The 26,269-nt window shown below is 44.2% G+C and overlaps 1 protein-coding gene across 1 annotated transcript in view; it reads right to left on the bottom strand.

Moving 5' to 3' along the window:
* Positions 1–21,396, bottom strand: part of UVRAG (UV radiation resistance associated) — a 97,414-nt gene extending 76,018 nt beyond the window's left edge. The window contains exons 1-4 of the mRNA XM_059815497.1: positions 21,316–21,396; positions 4,028–4,145; positions 2,548–2,582; positions 97–258 (exon numbers count right to left, since the gene is read on the bottom strand). Coding sequence (XP_059671480.1) covers positions 97–258; positions 2,548–2,582; positions 4,028–4,145; positions 21,316–21,396 — 396 coding nt within the window. The remainder of the gene's footprint in view (positions 1–96; positions 259–2,547; positions 2,583–4,027; positions 4,146–21,315) is intronic.
* Positions 21,397–26,269: the final 4,873 nt, after the last annotated feature.

The following is a 26,269-nucleotide window of genomic DNA, read 5'->3' as shown; positions in this document are numbered from 1 at the left end:
TGCATTCATTTCTTTTCTTAGCATTCTATGTTTTTGTTCATCCAGATGTTTTGTTTCCGTAAGTAAAAAAGTTGAGAAAAAATTTTTTCACATTACCTGCTGGCCCAAGTACTTTAACCCATCCAGATTGACCTTCCATTCAATCAAAAGCTGAAAGTGCTCCTTCTTGCCACCCCAGATCCTCACAACAAAACAAGAGACAGAGGTATCAAGACGATCAGGCATTATTCCAAAGTCCAGACTTCTCCATGTCGGATTCTGTAGGTATGCAAAGAGGGATAAAAACAACTCAAGCTGACAGTAGTCCTAAAATTGACAATTCAGAAAGTAGCAAAGTCCATGTCAAAGATCAAAAAAACCCCCTAAGAATAATGAACACCAGCCATTTCAAGGTTCACACAGAGTTGAAGCCAACAGGCTCTAGAAAATAGAATAAGGAAGCAGCAGAGAGAATTTCTGGGTTAAAAGCTACATGCTGTAAAGTACTTCAGAAACTCAGAGTGGGCTCTGCTTCCTTCTGTTACAAGATGTTGAAGAATTTCCTTCAGAATCTACTAATTCAGTTTAGCCAAATCAGGAACTTTAAAAGTGGAAGTAACATTCCTTTTCAAGTTATAATTCAGCTTCTGAAAACCAGGGTAGAGCTTACATTGCAAAAGTTAAAACACTGATCTATTCCCCAATAATTAAGTTTGCATAATGTATTGACAGGTTTGTTCATATTCTTCTCCTCCTTGACTGATGCTGACAGCAATCCTCAAATGTTGTCACTAAGAGCTCCTCTTCACTCCAAGAGATCAGACTTGCATCTCGAGCTTTACAGAAGCAGCATACGTTAAGTTAAACTGCAAACATCTATTCCCCTAGAACTTCGATTTGCAAACACAAGGCATTCCAAGAACTTGCACTCACCTCTGATAACATTTTAATTAAAGATTTATGGAAACCGTTGTAATTGGCCCAAGCTGCAACCAAACCAAGTCAATCCAACACTACTAGGGCCACCTTTAGGACAACCACAGGCCATAAAGCACAGGGTGTCCAAATGCAGAAATGGGAAAAACCTTTTAATATAAATCTCCCTCCTCTGCGGCACACAGAAATAGCAGCTCCTCCAAAACAAAAGGTAGGAACCCACCATCCCATGAAAGAACAAGATGTTCCTTCTAGTGCTTAAGCGGCTTGGAACAGGCCAAGCATCTCTGAACTGGTATTAGGCAATTTAGAATAAGATGCCTCTGAAAAGAAGGGGGGGGTAAAGTTACCCAGTAAGTATTACAGAAGGCATGCATGAATCAGGTCTTCCTAAGGAGAAGGGATATTTGGTAGTTATTCAAGCACAAGAATACCAGGTCATTAAAATACCCACAGATGATATATGGAATTTGCTCAAGACATCTTTTATTTAGATTTTTGTCATTCCATCTCACATTTCCTTTCGTTAGATTCCCTTTTTCTTATTCCTTTTCCTGATTTAGAATAGGCAGAACTCAAAACCCTGAAGTCTTAAGAACTTGGCTCTTGGACAAGTTAACAGCCTTGAGGATGCAGACAGTTTTTCCTCTATTCAGGAGGTTTTCAAAGCATTTACAGCTCCATGTGCTATAAAAGGTACAGTTCTACCTTGTTAGTGCAGAGATTTAAAAAGTCTGTTTAGCAGGTTTTCAAACTCTCTTACCCAACACTTGCAACATCCTACTCCCACAAAAGAGACCAACCCCTTCTCAGCTGTAATAAACTGTTCAGTTCTGGTCCCTTCACTGATCTGAACTGGAAAATTTAGAAACTCTACGACGTTTTCAAACTTCAGTTTCTTAAAAGCATTAGTTCTTCAAAGAATATACCTGTTTATATACGCAGGTACATGTTCTTTACTGTTCACCTACACAACAAAAAGATGTTGAAAGAAATCAGTGGTATATTCTGCAACACTGTTTCACTCCCCCTTTATTTGGGGTGTTGCAAGCAGGGCCTCTTTTACACCAAGGTTGCTAAACCGCACAGCATGAGCTTCTAATCAATCCATACACCCAAAGTAATATTCTAGCACTTCTTGAATAAGTAATTCACAGACATTTAAATAGAAGCAGCTACATCTGTTGCTGTAAACAAACCTTGAACTGTAAACAAACCTGAGTTATGAAGCACACAATTCTCAGATACTGAAGGAAGTTAAAACAGTAAAAATCCAGCTAACGTTACTTGGCTGACTTGGTGTTCTCAATATTTAAAATGAATATGTAATGTAAAGCTTAACTTGAGCACTGAACAGTTTTCACATGAAAATGCCCTACCCTTGGAGTGTTTAGTCCTATCTGCATAAGTACCAACAGATTACAGCTCCACAGCTGTTAAAGTGAACTTGCATTTCTACTATTCAATAACTCACTATTCCAACCCTCGTGAAAAGAACCTGAAAAGGAGAAGAACGTGATGCTCCCAACAGAACTGAAGAGTGGAAATACCCATTTAACAGCAGAGAAGACAATATACTGCAGTAACAATACAGTTTTAAAAAGAAAGTTTTTCCATATTAAAATAACTTACCAGAGAATTCTTGATCACCTCACTCTTATAAAATTCTAAAGAAAAATGAGTAAAAAAACATCTTTAGATTAGCTTAAACACTGATACAAAACTTAGTATTTGAAATAGAAAAAGCTAAAATAAGTAACACTGATGACAGACAAGTGCTAGTGGGTCTAGTTTATCAGTAACAGATTCACGAAAAAGACTTTAAAATGCAGTCATGCTTTTGACTAAAAGTACTCATTCACACTTAATTATTACAAGTCATTATTTAAATTTAGCATTTCATCTTTATACCCAAGATAATCCTCAAGATTTACTGAGGCTTCGGTTTCTGGGGAAAGAACATGCCCCAGTACTTTACAATATTTGGATGACATTTGCAAAGTGACTAGTTTGTCATATGACATCTTCCTGGAGGAGGGCAGCACGGATAAACTAATTGCACTGCTTTCCTGAAGAGCAAGGGTGACCTGTTCCAGATGCTTAGAAAGTGAACAGCCAAATTACCTCACGGAGGTGCCAGGAACCCTGTGTTTAAATGGAAATCAGCAACGGCTGACATACAGACCTTGGCCTTCCCAGCCAAAATAAAAGCTTAAAGTCTTTAGGTAGACAGCTCTGGAGGCTGGAATACAGATTTTGTACAATATCCCTCAGTCCACTGGAGACCAAGGATAAAGCTTTGATGGAGTGCAGAACAGCCCCGTACACCAAACACTGCAGAAACAGCAATCAGCTACAGGTTCAACCAAGCACCACAAGAAAGTCCAGGTAGCAAGCTCAAGTTATGTATTCTTATCCTCCTACAACAGCAACCTTGAAAAAAAGCAAGGTTCAACTACACTAGCTGAAAATAAAAATCAGGAGAAAAACAAAATCCGTTTGCAAAGCTCCGACTGTCCATCATATCAAAAGGAGCATAAAAATGTATTTTTAATAATATCTCTCCACTATAAAGAACTATATAAATTGTAGTGGAAAGCAACGCATTAAAAGAGAAATGAGATCTAACACTCAAACACAGTTACCAAAAGCAGAACAGATGCCTGGATGCTTTGTGGCATTGGCTGACAATTCTATTTTTGGAAAACTTTGATAATAGTAAGTGCTGGTTCATGCTCCGTAAAGTAACTGGTACGCACAGAGTGGAACACTATCCTCCACACAAAGCAATTAAGGCTCCAAAAGCTTTAACTTTTCTGTGCTCTTGGAAGTTCCCAAGTTTCTTAAATTATCAGTGGGGGGCAGAGAAGAGCAACAACAAAAATAGACCGATTTAAGAGACTCTACCAAATCTGTCATCTGTTTTGCTTCCTCGGTTGCTAACACTAAAAGCTTTTATGAAGTTCAGGAAACTAAAGAGCTCTTTTCCGCTGTTAATATACGTGATGCAAATAATGGCAGCAGGTTGTCAAGGCAAAAAAAGGACAGAGAATAGGTAACATAAGAATTCAAAGATTAAGTAGCAAAAAAGTTGATAGCAAGTCCAGTTTACCTTTGTATATCTTGGCGTTATCACACAAGTGAAGAGTGAAGTACGTATCTAAGAGGCGATAACCATTCTTATTGATAATGTTACGTGCAGCGATGTTCCGAAGATGACGAAGCCGGCGCTAAAAATAAGAAAAAACCTAAATAGTTAAAGTACTTTCTTAGATTGAAATTGAATGCTTTCTTTTTTTTTTTTTTAAATAAAGCATTTTAATGATTCCCAAAGCACCATTGTAAAAAAAAAAATCCCACCAAACAGTCAGTTTTCTTTGGCAGAAAGCTAGTGTGAACAACAAGCATTCAGCAAAGCCATAGCAAACTAACTGGACAAGCAACAACTAGCACCTAGGAGCTCAGATTAAGCAACACTGATATACACAACAAGCTATTCTTACTCGTGTCCTATATGTAATTTTTATTCCACATGTCTAAATCACCCCAACTATTTGAGCAGTTACAAGCAAATACGTGACACCATTAGCATCAAACAGCAGCAGTATCACCCAGGTGTTCTGCATCATCACATTGGAAACACTTCCTAGCCAAAGCTATTTTCAACAAGCACTAGTGGACAAAGAGCTCCAACATAAATCACCACCTAATCCAGAGCCATATGTAACTGGCTGAACAAAGCTTCCTGAATTCACAGTAATCCTGGAAACTGCTGTAACAACCTTAAATAAAATACATCAGAAAGACATATCCAGATTTTCAGGGAAAATTAAGGGCACAGTCAAATTTGTGACGTCGGTCAGCTACCTTCTGCTTGGGTAACTGAGTCCTCTTCTCTTGGACTGACTACACTAGAATATGCCACTAAAATCTTTAGTTTAAGTGATTCCATCCAACTCCAACACTGTGTTACGTTTGCTACAATACTGTATCTTGAACACAAATCATCACATTGAATCAATACTCCCCCCGCCAAGTGCCAAATAGCTTTAATAGTTGTGACTAAAATCCTCAGCTTCAAAGCATACTACGCCCTTCGTCTGATAAATATTTAACATTACTAGCTTATTGTTAAATTCAACTAGTTAACAAAGCAATTTTGTAGGACTGTGCAGCCACTCTTAAAATCATTGCTTCGCTGTGGTTCCTATTTTAACTTTGAAACTCCCTGCATGCTTAAAACAGACAGCCATGAACTTAGCACTCAGCAAACTGCCACTTCAAATATGTAAAGTTCTCACCAAATCCTTCAGTATCATATTCTCCCAATCAATCTCTCAACCTACCGGTGTCTCGCCCATCTACCACGGGGGTGTTGACAAATGGCTCCCTATCCTTTTTGGATCCCCACAAACCACCTACAAGCCTCAAAGAACTGGTGTAGTGCCTCCTTTTACCACAGAGTTCATTTTAAAGCATACTGCTTTTTCCCCAAAAGCTTGTTTATTTGTAAGTCCACCTTAAAACAAACGCTCTCACGTTGACCAAAAGCAGATTTAAAATGCTTTCGAAACCAGAAGACAACTTTTCTGTTTGCAGCTTGTCCTAAAAGGCATTTAACAAGAGTTGAAAGGCCGTCACCTGTTTTGGAATCACAATATGACACTTTATATCACTTAATATCACTTAAGTGATATATATTTCCAGGAAGAAAAACTAATCCAAGAAGAATATTAAATTTCTGTTCATGTGACAGACTCAAAACCACTGGTGGATTAATTCCTGCAAAGTCTATTTATGAGTTAGACTAAAAACAGAGCCTGAGATGGGATGCCCAGATACCTCTAGCATATACATGCAATACAAGGTTAAAAAATAAAATAACCTTCTGTGCTGCTTAATTGCAGAACTACACAGTCTTATTTTGTCAACAGAAAGATTAAGCCTCATTTAAAAAAACTATATGGACCTTGTACATTATTTCAAATCTAACCTTAAAGCTCTGCAGTTTTGCTGGCCATTTTTATAAGCATCTTAAACACTCTCTTAAGAAATGGCTTTCACATACTTTGCACTCCCTACAAAAGTGATTTAAGGGTTTTATGTGCCACATCTCTCCCTTAATTAACTTCACTAGCATACAAATCAATCCTCTACCATGCTCATTTCCCCCTTCATTTTTGATATTTATTCTTTTTAAAAATCCCTTACAACCCAAGAGGAATACCCACATAGCATCTAACAAAGAGGGAAACTTTCTCCAGGTCTTTTTAGGATTGCAAACTAATTGTGTGACTGGTTTAAGTAGTATGTTACAATGAAGTAGCCCTCGAGCAAAGCCAAACAAGTTTCTGATCTTTCACTATATGCAATGAGGTTTGGGAAAAGCTGTAGAGTGTCATAACCTTAAGCCGCATCTCTGGACAAGAGCGGTGTCCTTATCTCCATGGTTTGCGACTTCTTTGCACCCTTCAAAGTCTGGAATTTATCCTGAAGTCTAAAGTCTCACTTCTCCCAAACCAGCTGGAAGAGGAACATTAAATCCGGGGCTGTGAACACCTCAGTTCAGGACTCAACATGCAACAGGTAATGAACGTCTATTTAAATCTCCAACTTAATCATCACTCTCCTCCTCCCTCCTGTCCCATTACTTGTCCATTTAGCCTAGCTGATAGGGAACAAGTTTCCAATTACATGGACAATTTTCTTGTTCACATTCTTTAGTGTGAGGTCATGATGACAGAGGGAGTTGGATCCTGAAAATAAACCTTCCAGTTTGCCCACTACATTGTCGCTGATATTATATTGCATTATTCAGATTTCCTCAGAACTCTACAGAGGCAGCATTCAGAGCTCATTAACCTCTCCTGACCAAAGATAATTAGCTTTAGGCAGGACACCATCAGCTATGAAGACATATCCAAAAAAAGACAATTCAAACAGGCTCTAAAACTCTCCATCAAGGGCTTGCAGCTGTTCTGTGACAAACACTAAGTGTTATTTCGAGGGAATTTTCCAACCTCTTTTAAGTGTTACCTGCTATGTGTTTCATGCCATTTTTTGCTCAAGATGTTAGAATACACAAAACGAAAAACCCACTGTGCTGTAGTTCAGCTATCACTGGCATCAGCCAAACCGCCCTGCTGCCAACCCCTGCTGCTTATTCGCACTCCTGCATCGCCCTCCTCATTTGTACCCCCACAAATAAGCACTTGCGCAGCTGCTCGGTGGATCACGTTGGGGAACCGATGGGAATGAAGACTAACCACCTCTCTCTTTCGCTGGGTTAGTTTCACCAGATCAGTTCCTCAATACAGTTCACAACGTGGCTGTACAAGCAGTCGTGCTGATGAAAGGGGGGACAGTACAGCGACAAGCAGCCAAAAGCAGACAGGACCGCTTAAATGAAACCCCCAGCTTAAAATACGTGCGGAGCTACATACAGCCTGGCAATTCTACAAGCAAAGTGAAAAGTGGTTCACCACGGGGTATCACTGCATTTCAAACTGCAAAAGCAACTCTTTATGGAGAAATGACCCATTACACTTTACACCGAATACAGTAGCTGCAAATAATCCTGAGTTCTTTCATTTCCCTTTTCTTTTAGATGAAGTGGGAAAAAGTAGTCACTTCTCAGAGGCGAATTTTAGCTGCCTTCATCACAAGGAGGGATCCCCAGAGATGAGATGCTGTGCCACTAGAACAGCCATTCCAAAAAGCCCAGTTTAAAAATCAAAATACAAGTGCTAAAAACCAGAATTGCTTTGGCAGCCTCATGAGTCACCTAACTTCAGACAAGCCAGCTGTGTTTGCAAGCTGATAGCGCAGAATCTGCTTTCACAAAAAAGATAAGCAAAAAAATGCAGATGAGTGTAGATAATTCTCACCACTATCTCCTCAAACAGTTGACAGTCTATCAGCAACACAGTACTGAAGATCTCAGACACTACACCAGGCATCTTAATAAGATACTTTACTGCAAAGAGTTATTTTTCAGCAGAGCACTGATTTAGGTAAGCTCTGATGAGCAGAACTGATACCATTAAAAAGGGTATTTAACTTTTCCAACAGCTCTGAATTTAGCACATGCAGCCTGAAAGATGGTGTATCTGGATCATTGCTTAGCAGAGTAGCAGAGCAGGTTTAACAGCCCATTCTAGGGGGTTTGTGACACACAAGTTATTTTGATTACCACAATTGTCCTAGGCCTTTGCACTTCCCAAGAAAGTCAATGGAGCAGCGAAATTACATGGTAGGACTTGTTATCGTTTGATTTAATTGCCAGTTTCAGTTGCAACTGAGTAAAAGCAACTGCTATGCAGTAACTATGCTGACCTACATGAAAGAAATTAGTGCTTCCTTCTACCTTGAAAATAAGTGACTACAAACCAGAAGAGATCCACTAATTTTCCTTTAGAAGAAATCCCGAGCTGTAGCTCATATTTTAAAACCACCGCTGGAAGTAAAGATATCACAAGTTATAATCATACAGTTATAAGTTACATAAAGGCTGATCAGGAAAGCTGTAGAAGAGATCAGAATAGCAGAGCCTACCATCAGAGCCACAAAACTGGCTTCCTGGAATTCAACAGCAGCATCTTGACAGAGCTGCTACAGAGTGCAGTGGGACCATCCATGCTCAGCAATGACCCAGCTTCTCTCAGAAGTGAGGGGTCTTTTTTTCTTATTTAAGAGAAGCACGCAGTTTTCATCATTCTGAAGAACTATTATCAGTTGTTTAATGTATCTAGTTTTCCCATTCAACAACTTTCTGGGAACCTCTCCAGGTTTACCGCAGGCCATAAACAAGTCAGGCTGCTACATAATAAAGTATTTTGATCAACACCCCTGTTAATACTTTGCTTTTTCATCAGATGATCCCAGAAGTCTTCAGTCTACCAAGTCTTCTGAGGTTTAAAGGACTGAAACTGCCCTGTCCCTTCAGCTTTAGTTCCCTCAACACTAAGATACCATAATGTTTCACTACCTCTGCCTAAAATACCACCTTCTGCATCTAGACACTTGATCCCATCCCACACAATGTTTTCTTGTGCATGTGTGCAGTCTCATGGTGAGAGTCAGAGAATTTAACCAAGGTAAAGCTGGCAAAAAATAAGTTCATTTGAAACTTGTGTAAGTTCCTCCAATTCAGCTCACTACAGCTGCACAGATGTGCCCACCACAAAAAGCAGGACAGAGCAGGCAGACTTTTTTAACACTGCAGTTTCTCGATGGCTTAAACTGATCCAGACACCACTCTTCACTTCCCTCCAGGCCTGAGAAACTGAAGCGACAAAGCTATTCGCTGTTTTTTGGGTTTTTTTGTCTAACAACCCAGTACCATTAATAAAAATCACTGCACCGATGGGAGGGACAAGAAAAGGTACTAAGTCAAAACAAGAGAGAGAAGTGCACTGTTGCAGCATAAGGTCTAGACTGTTCGTGGAACCACAAGGAGAACAGCGACTACCTACAACAGCCTAAAGTATTCGTGGAATTTCATAATTATTTGTTCAAGGTCACATAATGGGTAGCAAAAACAAGCACGGAGAGCTCAGACTCCTCTTCCATCTTAACCACTTTATTATTCTCTTACAAGAATCTGATGACCCTGGGAAAAAAAAAAAAATAACGATGTAAGTACATCCAAGCTGGATGAGAACACAGCCAAACACTATTCTTCTATCTTCACTATTGATCTACCACACTTACCAGCTCAGGCTCCAAGTACAAATTGTGAAGCTCAGGTTATTAATATGGGCAACAACTAAGCCTTATTCTTTATCACATAGAGCCTATCATTTTATTAGCAGCTGAGATGATCTAATGGCTCACTGCTGGGAAAAGGGGGAGGTCTGTCTTTCTGTCCCACATCTGCCTCTTCCTGCCCTCTCTCCCAGTTGCATGGTCTGCCCTCTTTAGCACTGGCTCTTTCAGCAAAACTATTCATGAATCCTTGCTCCCAGCAGAAACATTAGGACTTTCACATGTCAAATCAATTTGCAAAGGCGTCAAAGGAGCATCAAAACTTAAGCCAGGCAGGCAGATTAGCTTCTTCCAGCAACAGCCATCCAAGATGCTAGCTGTCATATAGCCCCCCTCTGTGAAAGGAGGATTAGGGCTGAAAACTCCTTCAGATGTTAATAAAAGAATGACAGTGGGCCTACTGCATCCATGCCCATGAGCAAGTTTCAGAAATTCTCTTGGAATAGTCTAATTTGTAATGAACTTAGTAAATTTGAATACGTTTTCCAGAATGAAGATTAAATTCAATTGGCCAGGAAGAAATTTTTATAAATCTGTGGCTGGATTGGAAAAAGGCTTTTTTCCCTACCCCACCACCCCTGCATTCCTGGTGACATCCCATATAATCCATGTAAATGGCAAAGCACCATACAGGTTCAAGAGAGCATTTCTGATTCAACAAAGAACGAGTAGAGGGGTGGAAAAAAAAAACCACCACCTTATTTTGCCCGAAGTGTATATACAAGGGTAAAATCAGCATAAGAATGCTGGGAAACCATCTTGTACAAGCAAGTCGAAATTTACAGAAATTACTTAAAAAGCCCAAAGTTGCCTAAAACAAATGACCACTCAAGGTTCTCACAGAGGCCTGATTACCTGTAAAGCAATCATTTTTTTCTGCAGAAGACATACTGTACAGGACTTCCAACCCTGGCTACAATTTCAGCACCAACTCTCCTTACTTAACCTTTAACGGAGCGTCCTATCTATCAGATGGTGCTTATGTTAAAAACTAAGACATAGTCTTCATCTCTAGACACCATCTCTGATTTTCAGAGTGCTGCCCTCCTCCTGATTGTTTCGAGGGAGAATATTCCATAAATTCTTTTCAGGTCAGGATAAGCTCTGACCTCTGCACAAGCTGGTACATATTCTGGTTTTACTTGGCTTTCACATGAGTTTCCTAACTTGCTTGCTTTATGACCCACAGTAGCTCTGGAAGAATTTAAGCAAAATCCTTCCAACTATTTTAGCATTAAAGCAGGGTGCAAAGATTAGTTAGCAACACAAACATTACTACAGCAAAACTAGTTGTTTCAAACTTAACAAAACTGAGCTTGCAAGGTCAGCTGTTCGGGTCTCTGAATACTTGTCATAATTAAGTCACAGAAAAACACAAGGCTCTGCATGCTTTATACCTCACAGTAGTCAGGTTGAGGGGTTTTGGTATTTTTTTTTTTTCTTTTCTTAAAAAGCATAAAAGCTCTAGCTCTAAAAAAAAATCTATCAAAATATGAACTGTATTTAGGCAACATGAGCTTTATTATCACAGCACTGCTCTACGCCTCATTATTACAACTTCCTACTTCCTCAGATTTTCACTAACTACTTGCTTTCACCTATCCATACCAGTTGGAATATTAAGTAGCAATCATGTGACCTGAGTTCTTGGAAGTCAAATGGTAGACAAGAATTCATACTTAATTCAATTTTATATAAGTTTTTAAGCTGCCTTGTTTTCCAATTTGATACACTCCACTACAAAAAAAAGGTACCTCACAGAAAGTTTGGGTCAAGTCTGATGCAGTACGCAAAGCTTTTAATATCAAAAGAACATAGAGTAGGAAGTTTAGATACTATTCAGATGTGTTGTTACTTAAAACCACAGGAAGGATGAAAAAATGCTGGTACTCCAATTTACATGCTTCCTAGGAAGATTTATTTAGAAGTTTTGTAATTAAACAGTTTTCCACAGTTCAGCCTTCAAAAGCTCAGAGTCAAGAGATCTGAAATCACGTGTGATTCTACTTCAGAAGCAAAGCAGAAGCATTTGATATGCAATTTTGTAGGACACACCACAATGCATTTTTGGAATTCTATTTTAATGTCCTTCCAGCACACACTTGAGGACACCAAGGCCCTCAAAGCTACACAACCATCATTAGTTCAATGAATCGCTTGTGGGTCTCCTTATTAATTGCATGCCCTTCACATAGCAGTTTCCTTATGTCAAGTGGTGGGATTCAAGAGCAGTTCAGTAACTCGTTTCCCTTTCCAAGACTGAGCTACTTTCTGGCAACAGTCTTTCAAAAGTTATGCCTGCTACGAATCATACCCAAGGCCAACATCAGTTCAAAGATGCACGGCAGGAATGTAACTGCATTTTTGCCTGTGAAGACGCAACATACACACACACCCCACTTTCTTCCCTCACATTCCTAAAGATTTGATGCAAGGAATGAGACACATTGAATTGTGCAGTGTGATTTACCTGGACTAAACAACCACAAGAAAAGTCAAAACTACCTTCATAAACACGGGCTCAAAGTTTTCACAGATGTGCAATTGTGGATTTTAGTTTACAGTTCCTTAAATCGAGGTGCTTCCTTTCCTTTACACTTATGGGCATCTGAAAGGCTTTTGAAAGGTTCACTTTAGACAGAAAACACCTCTGAAGCTTTCACTTGAACACATTAAGGCTCAAGACATGTTTCTAATCATCCATACTCCGCCACAACTACTCCTGTGTCTGTACTGCACTGAGAGTTTCAACGATAGTCAGCACATGGAAGGATGTTGTCCAAAAAGCATCGAGTCTTCCCTAACTCATATAGGGAGAAAGAGGAAGAATAAGGAACATCTCTGTATTTGACATGGCCGATGTAGAAGTATAATTATTCTCCAGCTACTTGAATGCAAAACAGCCCTTCATTAGCTCAACCCAGAGTTAAAGAACACAATGTGTGAAGTCAATGTTATACCTGACAAAATACGTTAGTCTATGGTACAACCTGCTGCTTTAATGCTAATTAAAACAGCAATAGTATCAGAAAATAATTAAGATAGCTAATTACATAATAACTGAAAAAAATTAAAACAGCTGTATATTACTCTTAAAAGGGGGCTACGTCCTTTGGTCTCTTCTCCTTTGCACTCTCTCTTACTAGCTAGCCCACTAAACTGTTTCCTCACTAAATAACTGAATTTACCCTGGGGAGCAACTCAGACCTCAACTTCTACCTCAGAGCAATGATGTAAACAGCTGGTAACTGCTCAGCAGAAGAGGTCTTCTCTTTGTACACCATAATCACATGTAGAAAATCTACACCGCTTTTTAGAGCTCAGAACCAATGAGACAATGAAGACCAAAACAGATATTCAATGCAAGCCCACAGTGTTCACACTCTTCACTGATTTTCTGCATCCTCATCCTTCTTTCCATGTCCAAAATTTGTGCTCATCTCCGCAGAAAGACTCAAAGAATCTGTTATTTATAACATAAGGTAGGGACAGGTACAGAAGACACAGGTACTCAGTCTTAGTACATAAACAGGATAGCTGGTTAGGTCTAACAAAACAAGACTCAAAACACAGAATTTACTTAAATGCAATGTTAGCAGGAAGGGTTCAAAAGCAAAATCATAAGCCTGTTCAGGGACTTAGGCAAATGAAGTTCTTTCTGCGTATTGTTTCAACAGCTGTGTTTAGTTATGGTCACTACAACATCAAGAGCGACAGACCAAGCGAGCTGGCAAACACCACAACTCTGAAGAATAAAACCTGTCAGCACACCCTAAAAAATTGCTCTAAACTGGGGTTAAGAAAATCTTACAAGCACTGACCGCTGGCCAGACAAAGCTCCTCTTGCTAGGTGTTTATATAAGATACAAATAACAAGGAACTGGATATACAGTCTTTCCATCTTTAACCAAGACCTTTAAGAAGCAGCAGCTAGAAATACCATCTTTCCTTATCTATGTCTTGCTCTGAGTTTGTCTAAATAAATATTTATTCACTTGCAAGATGAAAGACCAAAACTATAACTGCTTCTTTGACACAACATGGGAACAACGCCATGCGGTAGAAGAGAGAACATCGGGGTGTAAGTCCCACCTCATTAATAATGCACTGTAGCAGTTCAGAGAAGTCCCTTAAGCCTCTTAACATCACCTTGGGCAAGAGAGCGTTAGTCCCTATTAGCTGTGGGAATGACCTGGGAATACCAATTAAGCTATGGAAAACAAGACGATGCTCAGAAGGAAGGACCCAAAAAGCAGACAGGGCCTTATGGAATAAAGCCTCAATAAAATCAAAGCAAAGGCACTTTTGACCTTAAAGAACCACTTGATTTTAAGTATGCACCAAGTTGCACAAGCAAACAGAATAGGCTGATTAATAACCTGAAGCATGTTAATGCTTATCATGTTACTGGATGACAAACCAAGGGCAGACTTCGTAAATGAGTCTTTAGTTATCAGCTACCAAGACCTTTCCTTCACTCAGTTAAGAATATTCCCTAACCTCCCCCACAAATCTCCCAAATAAAGCATCAAAACTGATTTACTGCAGCTTTCTGACAGAACGGTCTCTCTCTAACTTATCGACAGATCATCCAGTCTGCAAAACACACTTGCATTCCTTCGGGAAAAAAAAAAGTAGTACATTGTAGAGAGCAAAAATCCAGCCCCAGCTTAACAGCCAACCTTTTGGGCTACAATTACAGTTTTACAGTAACTTTAACAACTATTTCCTCCAAATTATCTCCAACAAACACTAGACATTGATACAGCTGGACACGGACACAACTGCATAAGATCACTAGGTCAACACTCACATTGTGGTGTTTTACTGGAGCAGCACTTCCCTCCCCACTCGGCATTTCAAGACAGCACATGTCAAAGAGAAGTGAAAGCAATATTCAAATATGACACTTTCCATCTGCTATTCTGATTTCCCCCAGCATACTTAGTAGGAAAGAGGAAGTAAAATATTTAAGAGTCAGTCTTTGTTTTCATATTACTCAGTGGAATATATAATGATAGCTACACAAAAATATTTCAAAAAAAGATGCTCTTTTCACACTTTCAGTTGAAAAACTAGTACACGTGCAGCCCTGAGCCTGTACAGTAGCTTTCTTCACTTCTCCCACATACAAGACCTCTCAAACTCATTTGGCAGCACACTTTGAATCACCTGTTTCTGCCATGCTACCCAAGTTGTTTTGTATGAGTGGTATGCATCTTTAAAGAAAGTAACTCTGAAATTTTAATCTTGTTCTAATTCACCCATGTTCTTCTCATGTTGCTTTCCCTCTACTCAGCTGGATCGCCTCAAGTATCTAAACATATACCCAAGGTACCGGATTACACTGGGATGTCACTTCCAACTGCTGAAAACATGATTTTATTTATTACTGGAATCCAGAAGTACCTGCATTCCAGAAGTACTTTCAAAAGAAAAAAACATCCTTTGCTTTAAAGTTCACTTCACTCATGATTTCCATGTCTTTGCATCCTGGGTTCAAACAGGGTAGCAATGCAAGTTTCTGAAGCACGCACGTTAAGCTCGTGTAATTACTAAAATTCCAAAAGCTCAAAGACTGTTAAATGTTTAGTGTATATCATTTCTTTAAATGTAGATCAATGGAACAATTCATTGTACAAGAAATTTTACAGAATGGATAGAATATTCACTTCTACGATCGTCAAAGATACTCAGATCTTGTCATCAACTTCCCATTTCTTTATAGGAAGGATCATGGAATAAGAGTATAAACCTGAAAAGGACTTTCACAGCCTTTGAATTCAACCCCTTTATTACAGTCAACCAGTTCATGGAAGGAAAACATTACAGCGTGGCTTCATGTTCAAAGTAGATTTTGGGGGATTTTCTTCCTGCCACTTAGGGGTCTGCTCCAGAGCTTTGTTTGGCTGAAAGAAGTTTTTTCAATTCCTAAATAAGATTTTCATCTTCGGTACTCAAAACAAAGGACCCTTCCCTGCCAAACAGGTTTAGGATGGGGATAACCCATTGTTTGAGCAGCAGTGGGATGGGAGAAAACATATCCTGGCCACATGATAGTTTTACCTGGCTACTGAAAATGCCAACATGCATTTCATGAAACCAACATGCATCTAGTCCGACAAGTCTGCATCAGTACTGAGTATAACCAAATGTGATGCTCTGCTGAAGTTCAGAGTGCAAGGAAGCCTCACACGGCTCATCACGGAACCAGTTCAGGTCCCTTGCCCTTATCATCTCAAACCTCTGTCCCGCACTATGTGAGCTGCTCCTAGAGTTAAAACAGTATGGAAGCCACCAGAGCCATGTTTGCTAAGCATTGCTCCTGGGCTCCTAGAAATCCATCAAACTCCAACTGGTTCTTTATGAATCCCAGTCTGAAATTGAACTGAGGCTACAGAGTGTCCTTGGGAAGTTTCACTAAATGTTTGCCCTAAACACCTGCTTCTGACGTCTGCAGCTGAAAGCGCATTGCTCCTTTCCAGAGAAACTTTCACCATCTGACAAAAGATGTCCATGAGCTGAAGGATATAGAAGATACTGGGTAACCTGGACTTTGGTCTAATGCTATTCACGGCTATGCACAGTGGTGGAGTTTACCACTTCCCTTCCTACCACCACCAGAGCATATCCAACTCCCTCGCACACCCTCCCACACAATACATCCAAAGTCTTTGAGTTGCTCATCTTGGAAACCTACCTCGGACATCACTACACAGGGCATACTGAAACGTGATTGACTGTCACTGAACTGGAACCAAAACCTCTGATGGAAAAGACCTAACTCCATGTACAGCTCCTTGTGTATCCCCTAGTATCTATAATATCTAGCTTTTTTCCCCATTACCCAGGCTATCTCCAGTGAGCAGAAAATCGCTTACATCAAGGATTCAATAATATGGGTCCAAGGGTTGAACAGTTTTCCTTGGGAAAAAAGCAGATATAGATAGAGGTGACCTGTGGTCCCATTACAGGGCTGCCTTATGTACAGTCTAAACATCACATTGTTTTGCACCTATAATTTGGAAGTAAGCCATAGATGATCTTCAGAAGAAAGCTTCTTAGAGCTGATCATCAGTCAGGCCAGTAGAAATTAGCAACATGAGCAGACCAAACTTTTTCGCTTACAACTGGCAAGTACTGGTAGAAGAGACGCAACCAGCTGATGAGCATTTTCCCTGCGGTTGGTGTACACTCAAACCTCTTGGGAACAAGCTGTTGAAATACCACTTTACAATGAGCCAAGTCACAGAAGTGCTAAGCTGTTGCACATATGACTTAGTACTTACCTGCAACACTGGAATCCACATTGGGCTTTGTTTGCTTTTCTTCTGTCATCTATCTTTATCACAATGAAGTAGTAGAGGACATTTTTTGTCATTTTCCAAAATTATTCTAGCCATTATTTCTGAGGGATCCTCCTCTGCGCCACCCAAACCCAAAACCAACTGTGCCTATAGTTTATTCAAGCCCTGGTTAGCCATCTAGACAAGAGGGATGCTTCAGTCTATGGACATGGATGTGACTGGATGCCTGAACCACACACTGACTGGAAATCATGTGTTTAAAAAAAAAGTATGGGTTCTCTTTCTTCCTTACAACTCCCTTATCAGTCACTGCAAACTGTGCATCAGTACAGCTGTTTGTACAACAGTACATGCAGTTCAACTTCAAGCTTGCAGGTCTTAAAACACTATCTCACAGTTCATTAAAAGCTTCAGTCTCTCTAATGTTGGAATTGATAGCAAAACCTTATCAATTCCAGCATGAAGGAGAAGTTTGAAGTGTTGGAGGCACTAGTTCTGGAGTCCACGAAGATGTGCTTTCCTGTCTCTAGAAAACCACACATGACATCTGTTTTGGTCAGCACTTAGCACAGTAACATTCAACAGATCATTTGACTGCAGCATGACTGGCTCTCTATGTTAAGACTGCGTTTTTTTGCCCAACCCCTTCCATCTAGACTATAAGAGTCTGAAAGGTTTGTCTCCCCCACCCCCCATTGCTTTGAACTGCTTATAGTGACAGGGCTGAAAAGTTCATTTTGAGCATTTAGAAATCAGTAAGTTATCATGACACCCCTGGCTTTCTTGCACCGAGCAACTAGGAAGAGATAATGCTAAAGAATCTCTGCTTTTAAAGTGTAACTATTTCACGACACGTTTGCAGTTCTGTTAGCCTCACTCTTCCAGCAAAAGAAAATTACTTCCTCGCACAATTACTTAGGGATACAAACTGGAATTTTATGCTTAACCAGATGCATTTCTTTACAGCCATATGCTCTATTTCTCCCACTTAAAACACAGAATACACCAGCAAAAGCCATTCTTAGGCCAGGTCATGCTGTCACCAATGAACAAGTCACTGCAGTCATTAAAAGCACTCACCTTAAGTTCACATGTGAGAATTTGATCTTTAGAGAGATTTATAGCCATGACTCAGACCATCTTACTCTCATCCTTATAGTCAAAAAACGCAGTACTGGGTGTTCTAGAGAAAATTGCCCACTAAAACAAATCACCGAGTTGATTTCTGTGCTGGCAGGTAGAAAACAATTACCTTGCATTACATAGCACCACACTCGGATCAGCCAGATTTTTGCATTATAGAAGTGGTACAATAGACTGGAATGACTTTTCCATTCTTTTTCATGTAAGTAAAATGTCTTCAGGGTAATTAGCCCCTTCAAGGTAAGGTATCTTGCAATTCAGTAACAGACCTTTAAGCTCAGATAATACAGTGAAAGAGGAAGATTTGTTATCAGTGTAACTGCCTGTCGTTTCGGAGCTTCTTGATTCAATTGCAATCACTGACAGAGCATACAGATACCTCAGCACATGGTCCTTATATTTGCAGAGCACACAGCAAAACAATACCTCAGACTTTGTCACAGCCTTACACTTGCTACAATTAACATTTCTTCAGCACCCATACAAGCATCCTACATGGCTTAAAACTAAATATTTACTCGACTGGAACATCCTATAATTGATGATTCAGTTTCCGCTCCTACAAACTCCTAGAAAAGTTTCTGCTCCTAGAAAAAAAGACTGTGTTTTGGTCTCACTTTCACAAATGAAGTCCAATGACTAATAACTAAGGCTTCTCCCTGCAGCATTCACTTGGTTCTTGCACAAGCCTGGGAAAGAATAAAACCAAAAATTCAGCAGGGAGAAGGCCATGCTTGATCTCCTGAATGATCCACTGCTCCCTGTAAAGTTCATCCAAAGCAGTGCTCATGTTTATGTTCCTTAACATAGAACAGGCCCACAGTTCAGAAGAAGTACTTGCTCTCAAATTAGGGTCAATACTTGCACGGCTCCGATGGCTCAGAATCACTTCCATTCCCTCCCTTTGCCCCTAAGTGAATGTCTGGTAAATCACGTTTATCCAAGGAGCAGTTATATCTTCATTGCAAGTTGACATCTATTGATTTTTCTCTAGTAACTCTTCATTTTCACACCTGGTAACACGTAGCTCAAGTAACTGAGATCATGTGTCTACTTCTTAATAACGTCGACTGCACCGAGGCAATGAACCAAAACTTCGAGTGCAGACTCACATCTTACAGTATTTCTAAGGAAAAGCATGCCTTTGCTAAGTAATTATTCCCCCCCCCCCCACTACCTCTTAAGCTCCCGTACAATAGAAGTCACCGCATGCAAGAGGGGAAAGGCCACAGACTTAGTTTGATATGGATTGCTAAACCCTCATGCAGAGCCTAGACTTCCTCACTTAACCTTGCTCCTAATGCTCTCCAAAACTAAAACGTGGGACGGTTGCCCAGTAAACCAAAAGCCAACTATCAGCAAACAGGAAAAACAGAGTTAGCTGAAGGAAGGATGTGATGGGGAGGGAACATTTCACCACTATTCAGAATACACCATACTTTTTATCCATGCTCACCTCCCACCCCGTTAAGAGACACCGCAGGAGAGGAGAGGGCACCCCAGCTGCTCCCGCCTCAGCAGGCACCCAAGATTAAAGCCAATTTATCTGGATGTTATCCATGCTGCAGCTCCCAGCTTTAGTTTGTACCCAGCACCTCTACGGGCACAAAAGCAACCTCTCAGAGAGAGGGAATCCCCCCATTGACTCTCCAGTACTGGCAGGTGAGGGGCACAGACCCCTGCTCCATGCAAAAGGGACCTCACACTCCCATCTTCCTACCAGCCCAAGAGACGGGTGCTTAAAACTCCTTGCCTCAGGGACCCTCCTTCCATCAGCTCAGGGACTCTGCCTCAGGCATCCCCATACCTCGGGGAACCCCTCCTTACACCTCAAGGAATACCTCTCCACCCCTTCACCTCAGGGCACCCCATACCTCAGGAAGCACCCCCCCTTCACCTCAGGGCACCCTCCACCTCAAGGCACCTCGAACCTCAGGGAGCAGCCCCCTTCACCCCAGGGCACCCCTCCACCTCAAGGAGCACCACCCCTTCACCTCAGGGCCCCTCACACCTCAGGGAGCACCCCCCCCTTCACCTTAAGGAGCACCCCCCCCTTCACCTCAGAGCCCCCTTCACCTCAGGGAGCACCCCCCCTTCACCTCAGGGCACCCCATCACCTCATGGAGCACCCCCCCTTCACCTCAGGGCCCCTCACACCTCAGGGAGCACCCCCCCTTCACCTCAGAGCCCCCTTCACCTCAGGGAGCACCCCCCCTTCACCTCAGGGCACCCCATCACCTCAGGGAGCACCCCCCCTTCACCTCAGAGCCCCCTTCACCTCAGGGAGCACCCCCCCTTCACCTCAGGGCACCCCATCACCTCATGGAGCACCCCCCCTTCACCTCAGGGCACCCCATCGCCTCATGGAGCACCCTCCCTTCACCTCAGGGCACCCCATCGCCTCAGGGAGCACCCCCCCTTCACCTCACAGCACCCCATCGCCTCAAGGAGCACCCCCCCTTCACCTCAGGGCACCCCATCACCTCAAGGAGCACCCCCCCTTCACCTCAGGGCACCCCATCACCTCATGGAGCACCCCCCCTTCACCTCAGGGCCCCTCACACCTCATGGAGCACCCCCCCTTCACCTCAGGGCACCCCATCACCTCATGGAGCACCCCCCTTCACCTCAGGGCACCCCATCGCCTCAGGGAGCACCCCCCCTTCACCTCAAGGCACCCCATCGCCTCAGGGAGCACCCCCCCTTCACCTCACGGCACCCCATCGCCTCAAGGAGCACCCCCCCTTCACCTCAGGGCACCCCATCACCTCAAGGAGCACCCCCCCTTCACCTCAGGGCACCCCATCACCTCATGGAGCACCCCCCCTTCACCTCAGGGAGCACCCCCCCTTCACCTCAGGGCACCCCATCACCTCATGGAGCACACCCTCTTCACCTCAGGGCACCCCATCACCTCATGGAGCACCCCCCCTTCACCTCAGGGCACCCCATCACCTCATGGAGCACCCCCCCTTCACCTCAGGGCCCCTCACACCTCATGGAGCACCCCCCCTTCACCTCAGGGCCCCTCACACCTCATGGAGCACCCCCCCTTCACCTCAAGGCACCCCATCCCCTCAGGGAGCACCCCCCCTTCACCTCACGTCACCCCACACCTCAGGGAGCACCCCCCCTACATCTCAGGGCACCCCCCCAGCTGAGGGCCTCCTCCGGGCCGCCGTACCTGCTGCGAGGGCAGCTCCACATGCAAGGCCCGGGTGGCGGAGCCCGGGGGTAAGGCGGCGGGGCCGGCGGCCGAGCTCATCCTCACGGCAGGGCAACGGCCGGGCAACGGCTGCAGCGCCTGCGCATGAGCCCCGCGGGCCGCTCCGCCGCCACCGCCGCCGGGCACCCAGGGGTTAATGGCGGCAGCAGCACCGGCCCGGGCCGCTCGCTACGGAGCCATATTACCGCAGTGCTGGGGGGCGGGCGGCGGGGGGCGGGCGGGAAGGAGCGTCCCGCTTGCTCATTGGCCCGCGCTCCACCGAGGCGGGAGCTCGGGCGCGTCGTTGAATCCGTACCGGCTGAAAGGAACGCCAATCAAGGCTCCTCTCCGCGGCCTCTGTCAAACCGTTGGCACGGCAGCCGGCGCCGATTGGAGCGCCGACTTCCGGAAGGCGGGACGGAGCCTGAAGGAGCGGCTGATGATTGGGGGAAAGCGTTTTTGAGTGACATCGCTCGTCCTCCGTCACGTGTGTGGGGAGCTGTTTTTATCACGTGGTGGGACGAAAATATTTTGCTGGGTGGGTGCGCGCGGGGGGGGGGGGGGGGCGCGCGGGCTGTCGCTATGGCAACGGGGAGCGGCCTGGCCCCGCCGCGGCCCGGGCCTTGCTGAGGGACCGGCGGCGCCGCGCTGGGGGCGGCCGGGCCCGGGGTCCCCGAGAGCGTGCGGTCCCTCGGCTGGACCCTCATGGCACGCCAGCCAGCCCCACATCAGGCCAACCTGCCCCACATCAGGCCAACCTGCCCAGCCTATAGGCCAATCTGCCCCACATTACACCAACCTGCCCCACATCACAGCCACCTGCCTCACGTCAGCCTGCCCCACAGCAGGACAGCCTGCCCCACATCACGTCCATCCGCCCCATATCACACCTACCTGCCCCACATCACACCAACATGCCCCACATTGTGCCAACTTGCCCCACAGAAGGCCAACCTGCCCCATGTCACACCAGCCTGCCTCGCAAAAGACCAACCTGCCCCACAAGAGGCCAACCTGCCCCACATGACACTAACCTGTCCTGCCTATAGGCCAGTCTGCCCCACATCACACCAGCCAGCCCCACAAAGGATCAGCCTGCCCCATAACCATGCCAACCAACCCAACATCACACCAACCCGTCCCACACCTGCCCCATAACCATGCCAACCAACCCAACATCACACCAACCCGTCCCACACCTGCCCCATAACCATGCCAACCAACCCAACATCACACCAACCCGTCCCACACCTGCCCCATAACCATGCCAACCAACCCAACATCACACCAACTCGTCCCACACTATGCCAACCCAGCCCACAACACACCAACCCACCCCACATCATGCCAACCCACCCCACATCACACCAGCCCACCCCACATCATGCCAACCCACCCCACATCACACCAGCCCACCCCACATCGGGCCATCTCACCCCACATCAGGCCAACCCTGATACCCACGCTCACCGCAGCCCAACGCAGCCATCCCCCCAAGCGCCCACCTCCATCCCACCGCACCCAGGCAACACCCACCCCGGCCAAAAGGACCATCCCCACCGGGGCAACACCATCCCCACGTACCGCACAGCACCGGGAGCGCCAGTCCTGTCCCTGCACCCCGCTGGGGCCACCCGTCCCCACGGCGCCCTGCAGCACCTGCCCGGCATAGGCGGCCACGCTGGAGACGCTCGTCCCCATCACGCTGCCGGGGACCAGCACAGGCTGTGCCGAAACACCTGTCCCCGCACTGCCAGGAGCGCCCAATCCCACCGCCCCGGCAGCAGCACTGGGAACGCCTGTCCCCAGTACATGCCGCGGCACTGGAAATGCCTGTTCCCACCGGGCCGGGCGTCTCTGGAAGGGTTGAGCGCGGCATGCAGTGCTGGAAAGTCCTGTCCTCCTGTTCTCCTGTCCTCCTCTCCTCTTCTCCTCCTGTCCTCGGCCCCATGCAGCTCCCACACCGTGGAGACCTTCCCCACTGGAAGCCCACCAAGCCTCCGTTCACCTCCAGTACTCATGGTTTTGCAATATTCATGCTGCGTTGACGTGCGTTGTACTGGCGTTGTCTTTAGCATGCATTTTGGTCTTGGGTATTCAACGGTGAACTCATTAAGAATTTAAAAAAAAAAGGAAGGATAGTGAAAAGCGGAGTGGAAAGCCAAGTTTTCTGGAGTTTAATGGCAGTCCTTACAGAAGTCATTCTTTCCATCCTCTTCCATCCTCTTCGGTCCTCTTCCATCCTCTTCCATCCTCTTCCGTCCTCTTCCATCCTCTTCCATCCTCCTCTCTCCCTTGCAGCCACTCACCATGGTCTGCCTTTCCCCAAAGTACTTCCTAGGAGTGGAAAATGGAGATGCCAAACTCTTTTTCCTGGGTTAGCGGGTGGTAATTCCCCATTTTACCACATAGCGACAAGTTGGTGTGGGCTTTTCTTACTAAATTGCGTGATTCTACATGTGGGTGCCCAGTAAATTCGATAGCTCAAGCTTAAGTTTTGGGCATCGTGAGCCTGGAGTTGTGTTCGAGTTCTGGATATTGCTGTCTCCGATCAGGAAAATTATCTCAAAACAGTGGCCTTTTTTTGGAAGATCTTCTGGGAACCAGTGCAACTCCATTTTTTTCTTCTGATGGAAAAAACCCTACTATTTCACTCTTTTCAAGAGCAAAGTGAGCTATTTTCAAGCATCCAGACTCCTCAGCCACGTTGTGGAGATCAGGAGGTTCAAACATAGTAATTTTGGACCTGTTGTACCAGTTTGATTCACCTCCTGGCTTCTGGTTCATTACAATGCATGTGCTCCTTGCATTTAAACTTTCCATCTTCACCTTGGAGGATCAAAACTTGCTTTTTAAAATGAAATCTGGGGGGTTTTTTTGCCCAGTCTTTATTCAAGGTGTGAAAAATGCATTTGGAATGACAAAAATGATCATAAAATCAAGACATTTGGGAACGCTTCATGAATTTGAAACTCTTAAGATATACTTCCTCCAGTGAGCAAAGCTAATTCTAGCTCAGAATTATTTATAAAACCAGAGAGGATCACAGTTCTAAGAACAGTTATTCCTGAGATAAATCACTAAAACCAGTTTATTGAAACAGCGTGAAGATGCCACTGCTTGTTTGCCCAAAATATCAAAGAATTTTGTTTAAAAATCAGTCCTCAGATGATATGGGACTATTTGCCCAGGGAGGTGGTGGAGTCACCATCCCTGGAGGTGTTCAAGGAACGTGTGGACGTGGCATTGTGGGACATGGTTTAATGGGCATGGTGGGGTTGGGTTGATGGTTGGACTTGATGATCTTACAGGTCTTTTCCAACCTTAGTGATTCTGTGATCCTGTGATTCTGTGACCAGCTTACGCCGATTTGGTGAATTTAAAGTCCATACGACACTACCGTAGCAGGATTTTCCTATTTTTCTTCATTTGCACAGGAATAGATGACTATCTCAAAACTTTCTTAAACTACTGATGTTTAGAAGAGTCAAATGGATTACTTAACGTAGCTGCTCGCATGCCCTATATATGGAGATTGCATTTAATTTGCTGCTTAACATACACTGAGAGATCTAACCCTTAATTCAGGGACTAAAAAGCGAAATTTCCCCCAGAGAAAAATTCAAATACGACTCTAAATCCCATGTTAATTTATTAATGATCTTATAGCAGTGGAACTGATACAGCACCAAAGAAGTCCCTGCGGATTTCCAGCTCACGCTAGCTAAGGTTTTGGCCTCATATTCTAAATTTCAGATTTATCTTTGCTTTTTGCTATCTTAACATGACAAGGAACTGTTTGCAAGTTATTATAGAATGAGGCATTTCTAGGGATAAGGTTTCAGTTTTACCTTTGACTTCCATGAGCTTTGAGAGGTTAAGTCCCTCCCTTGCATAGTTGACCACAGTGACTATTCAACGCGATGGGAGTCATTTAACAACCCAGATTGTGGCTGAATTTGAACCAAAAAATAATCATCCCTTTGGGGCTTAAAATAATTAGTTAATTAATAAGGATTGGTGGATTATTTTAACCAGAGTATTTGCAAGCTGCAGCCGTGGAGGACTGTGGCTTCTTTTATCCCTGGTTTATGAACAGTCACTCGGAGCAGTAATGCTGAAGCAGCACTGCCAATCTCAGCTGTATACGTGGCGTCACGCAGGACCCTATGTAATTTACTGATGCCCTAGGAAACCGTCATTTGAATTTTTTAACCACATAAAAAGGCCGGCATTATCTATCTGCATCATTTTGAAGATCACAGCATGACCTTTATTATGTCCCCATGGATGTTCCTGCAACTGATGATCATAAAAGATGAAATTCCCGCGGCTGCAGTGAGTGCACGGATGCACGCAGCGCTCCCACCGCCATGACCTGCCCACCTGCCCAAGCTGAGTGGTGCGGTTGACACGCTGGAGGGGAGGGATGCCATCCGGAGGGACATGGACAGGCTAAAGAGATGGGACCGTGTGAACCTCATGAGGTTCAACAAGACCAAGTACAAGGTCCTGCATCCGGGTCGGGGCAACCCCAAACATGGATACAGGCTGGGGGATGAAGGGATGGAGAGCAGCCCTGCGGAGAAGGACTTGGGGGTACTGGTGGATGAAAAGCAGGACATGAGCTGTCAATGTGCGCTCGCAGCCCAGAAAGCCAACCGTCTCCTGGGCTGCATCCAGAGCAGCGTGGCCAGCAGGTCGAGGGAGGGCATTCTGCCCCTCTGCTCCGCTCTGGTGAGACCCCACTGCAGCACTGCGTCCAGCTCTGGGGTCCTCAGCACAGGGAAGACGTGGACCTGTGGGAGCGGGTCCAGAGGAGGGTCACGAAGATGATCAGAGGGCTGGAACACCTCTGCTGTGAGGACAGGCTGGGAGGGTTGGGGTTGTTCAGCCTGGAGAAGAGAAGGCTCCGGGGAGACCTTATAGCAGC

This window comes from Gavia stellata, chromosome 1 (assembly GCF_030936135.1).
Source record: "Gavia stellata isolate bGavSte3 chromosome 1, bGavSte3.hap2, whole genome shotgun sequence".
In the NCBI taxonomy this organism is placed as follows: domain Eukaryota; kingdom Metazoa; phylum Chordata; class Aves; order Gaviiformes; family Gaviidae; genus Gavia; species Gavia stellata.
The sequence above is the reverse complement of the archived record's forward strand: the minus strand, read 5'-3'. Positions and strand labels throughout refer to the sequence as shown.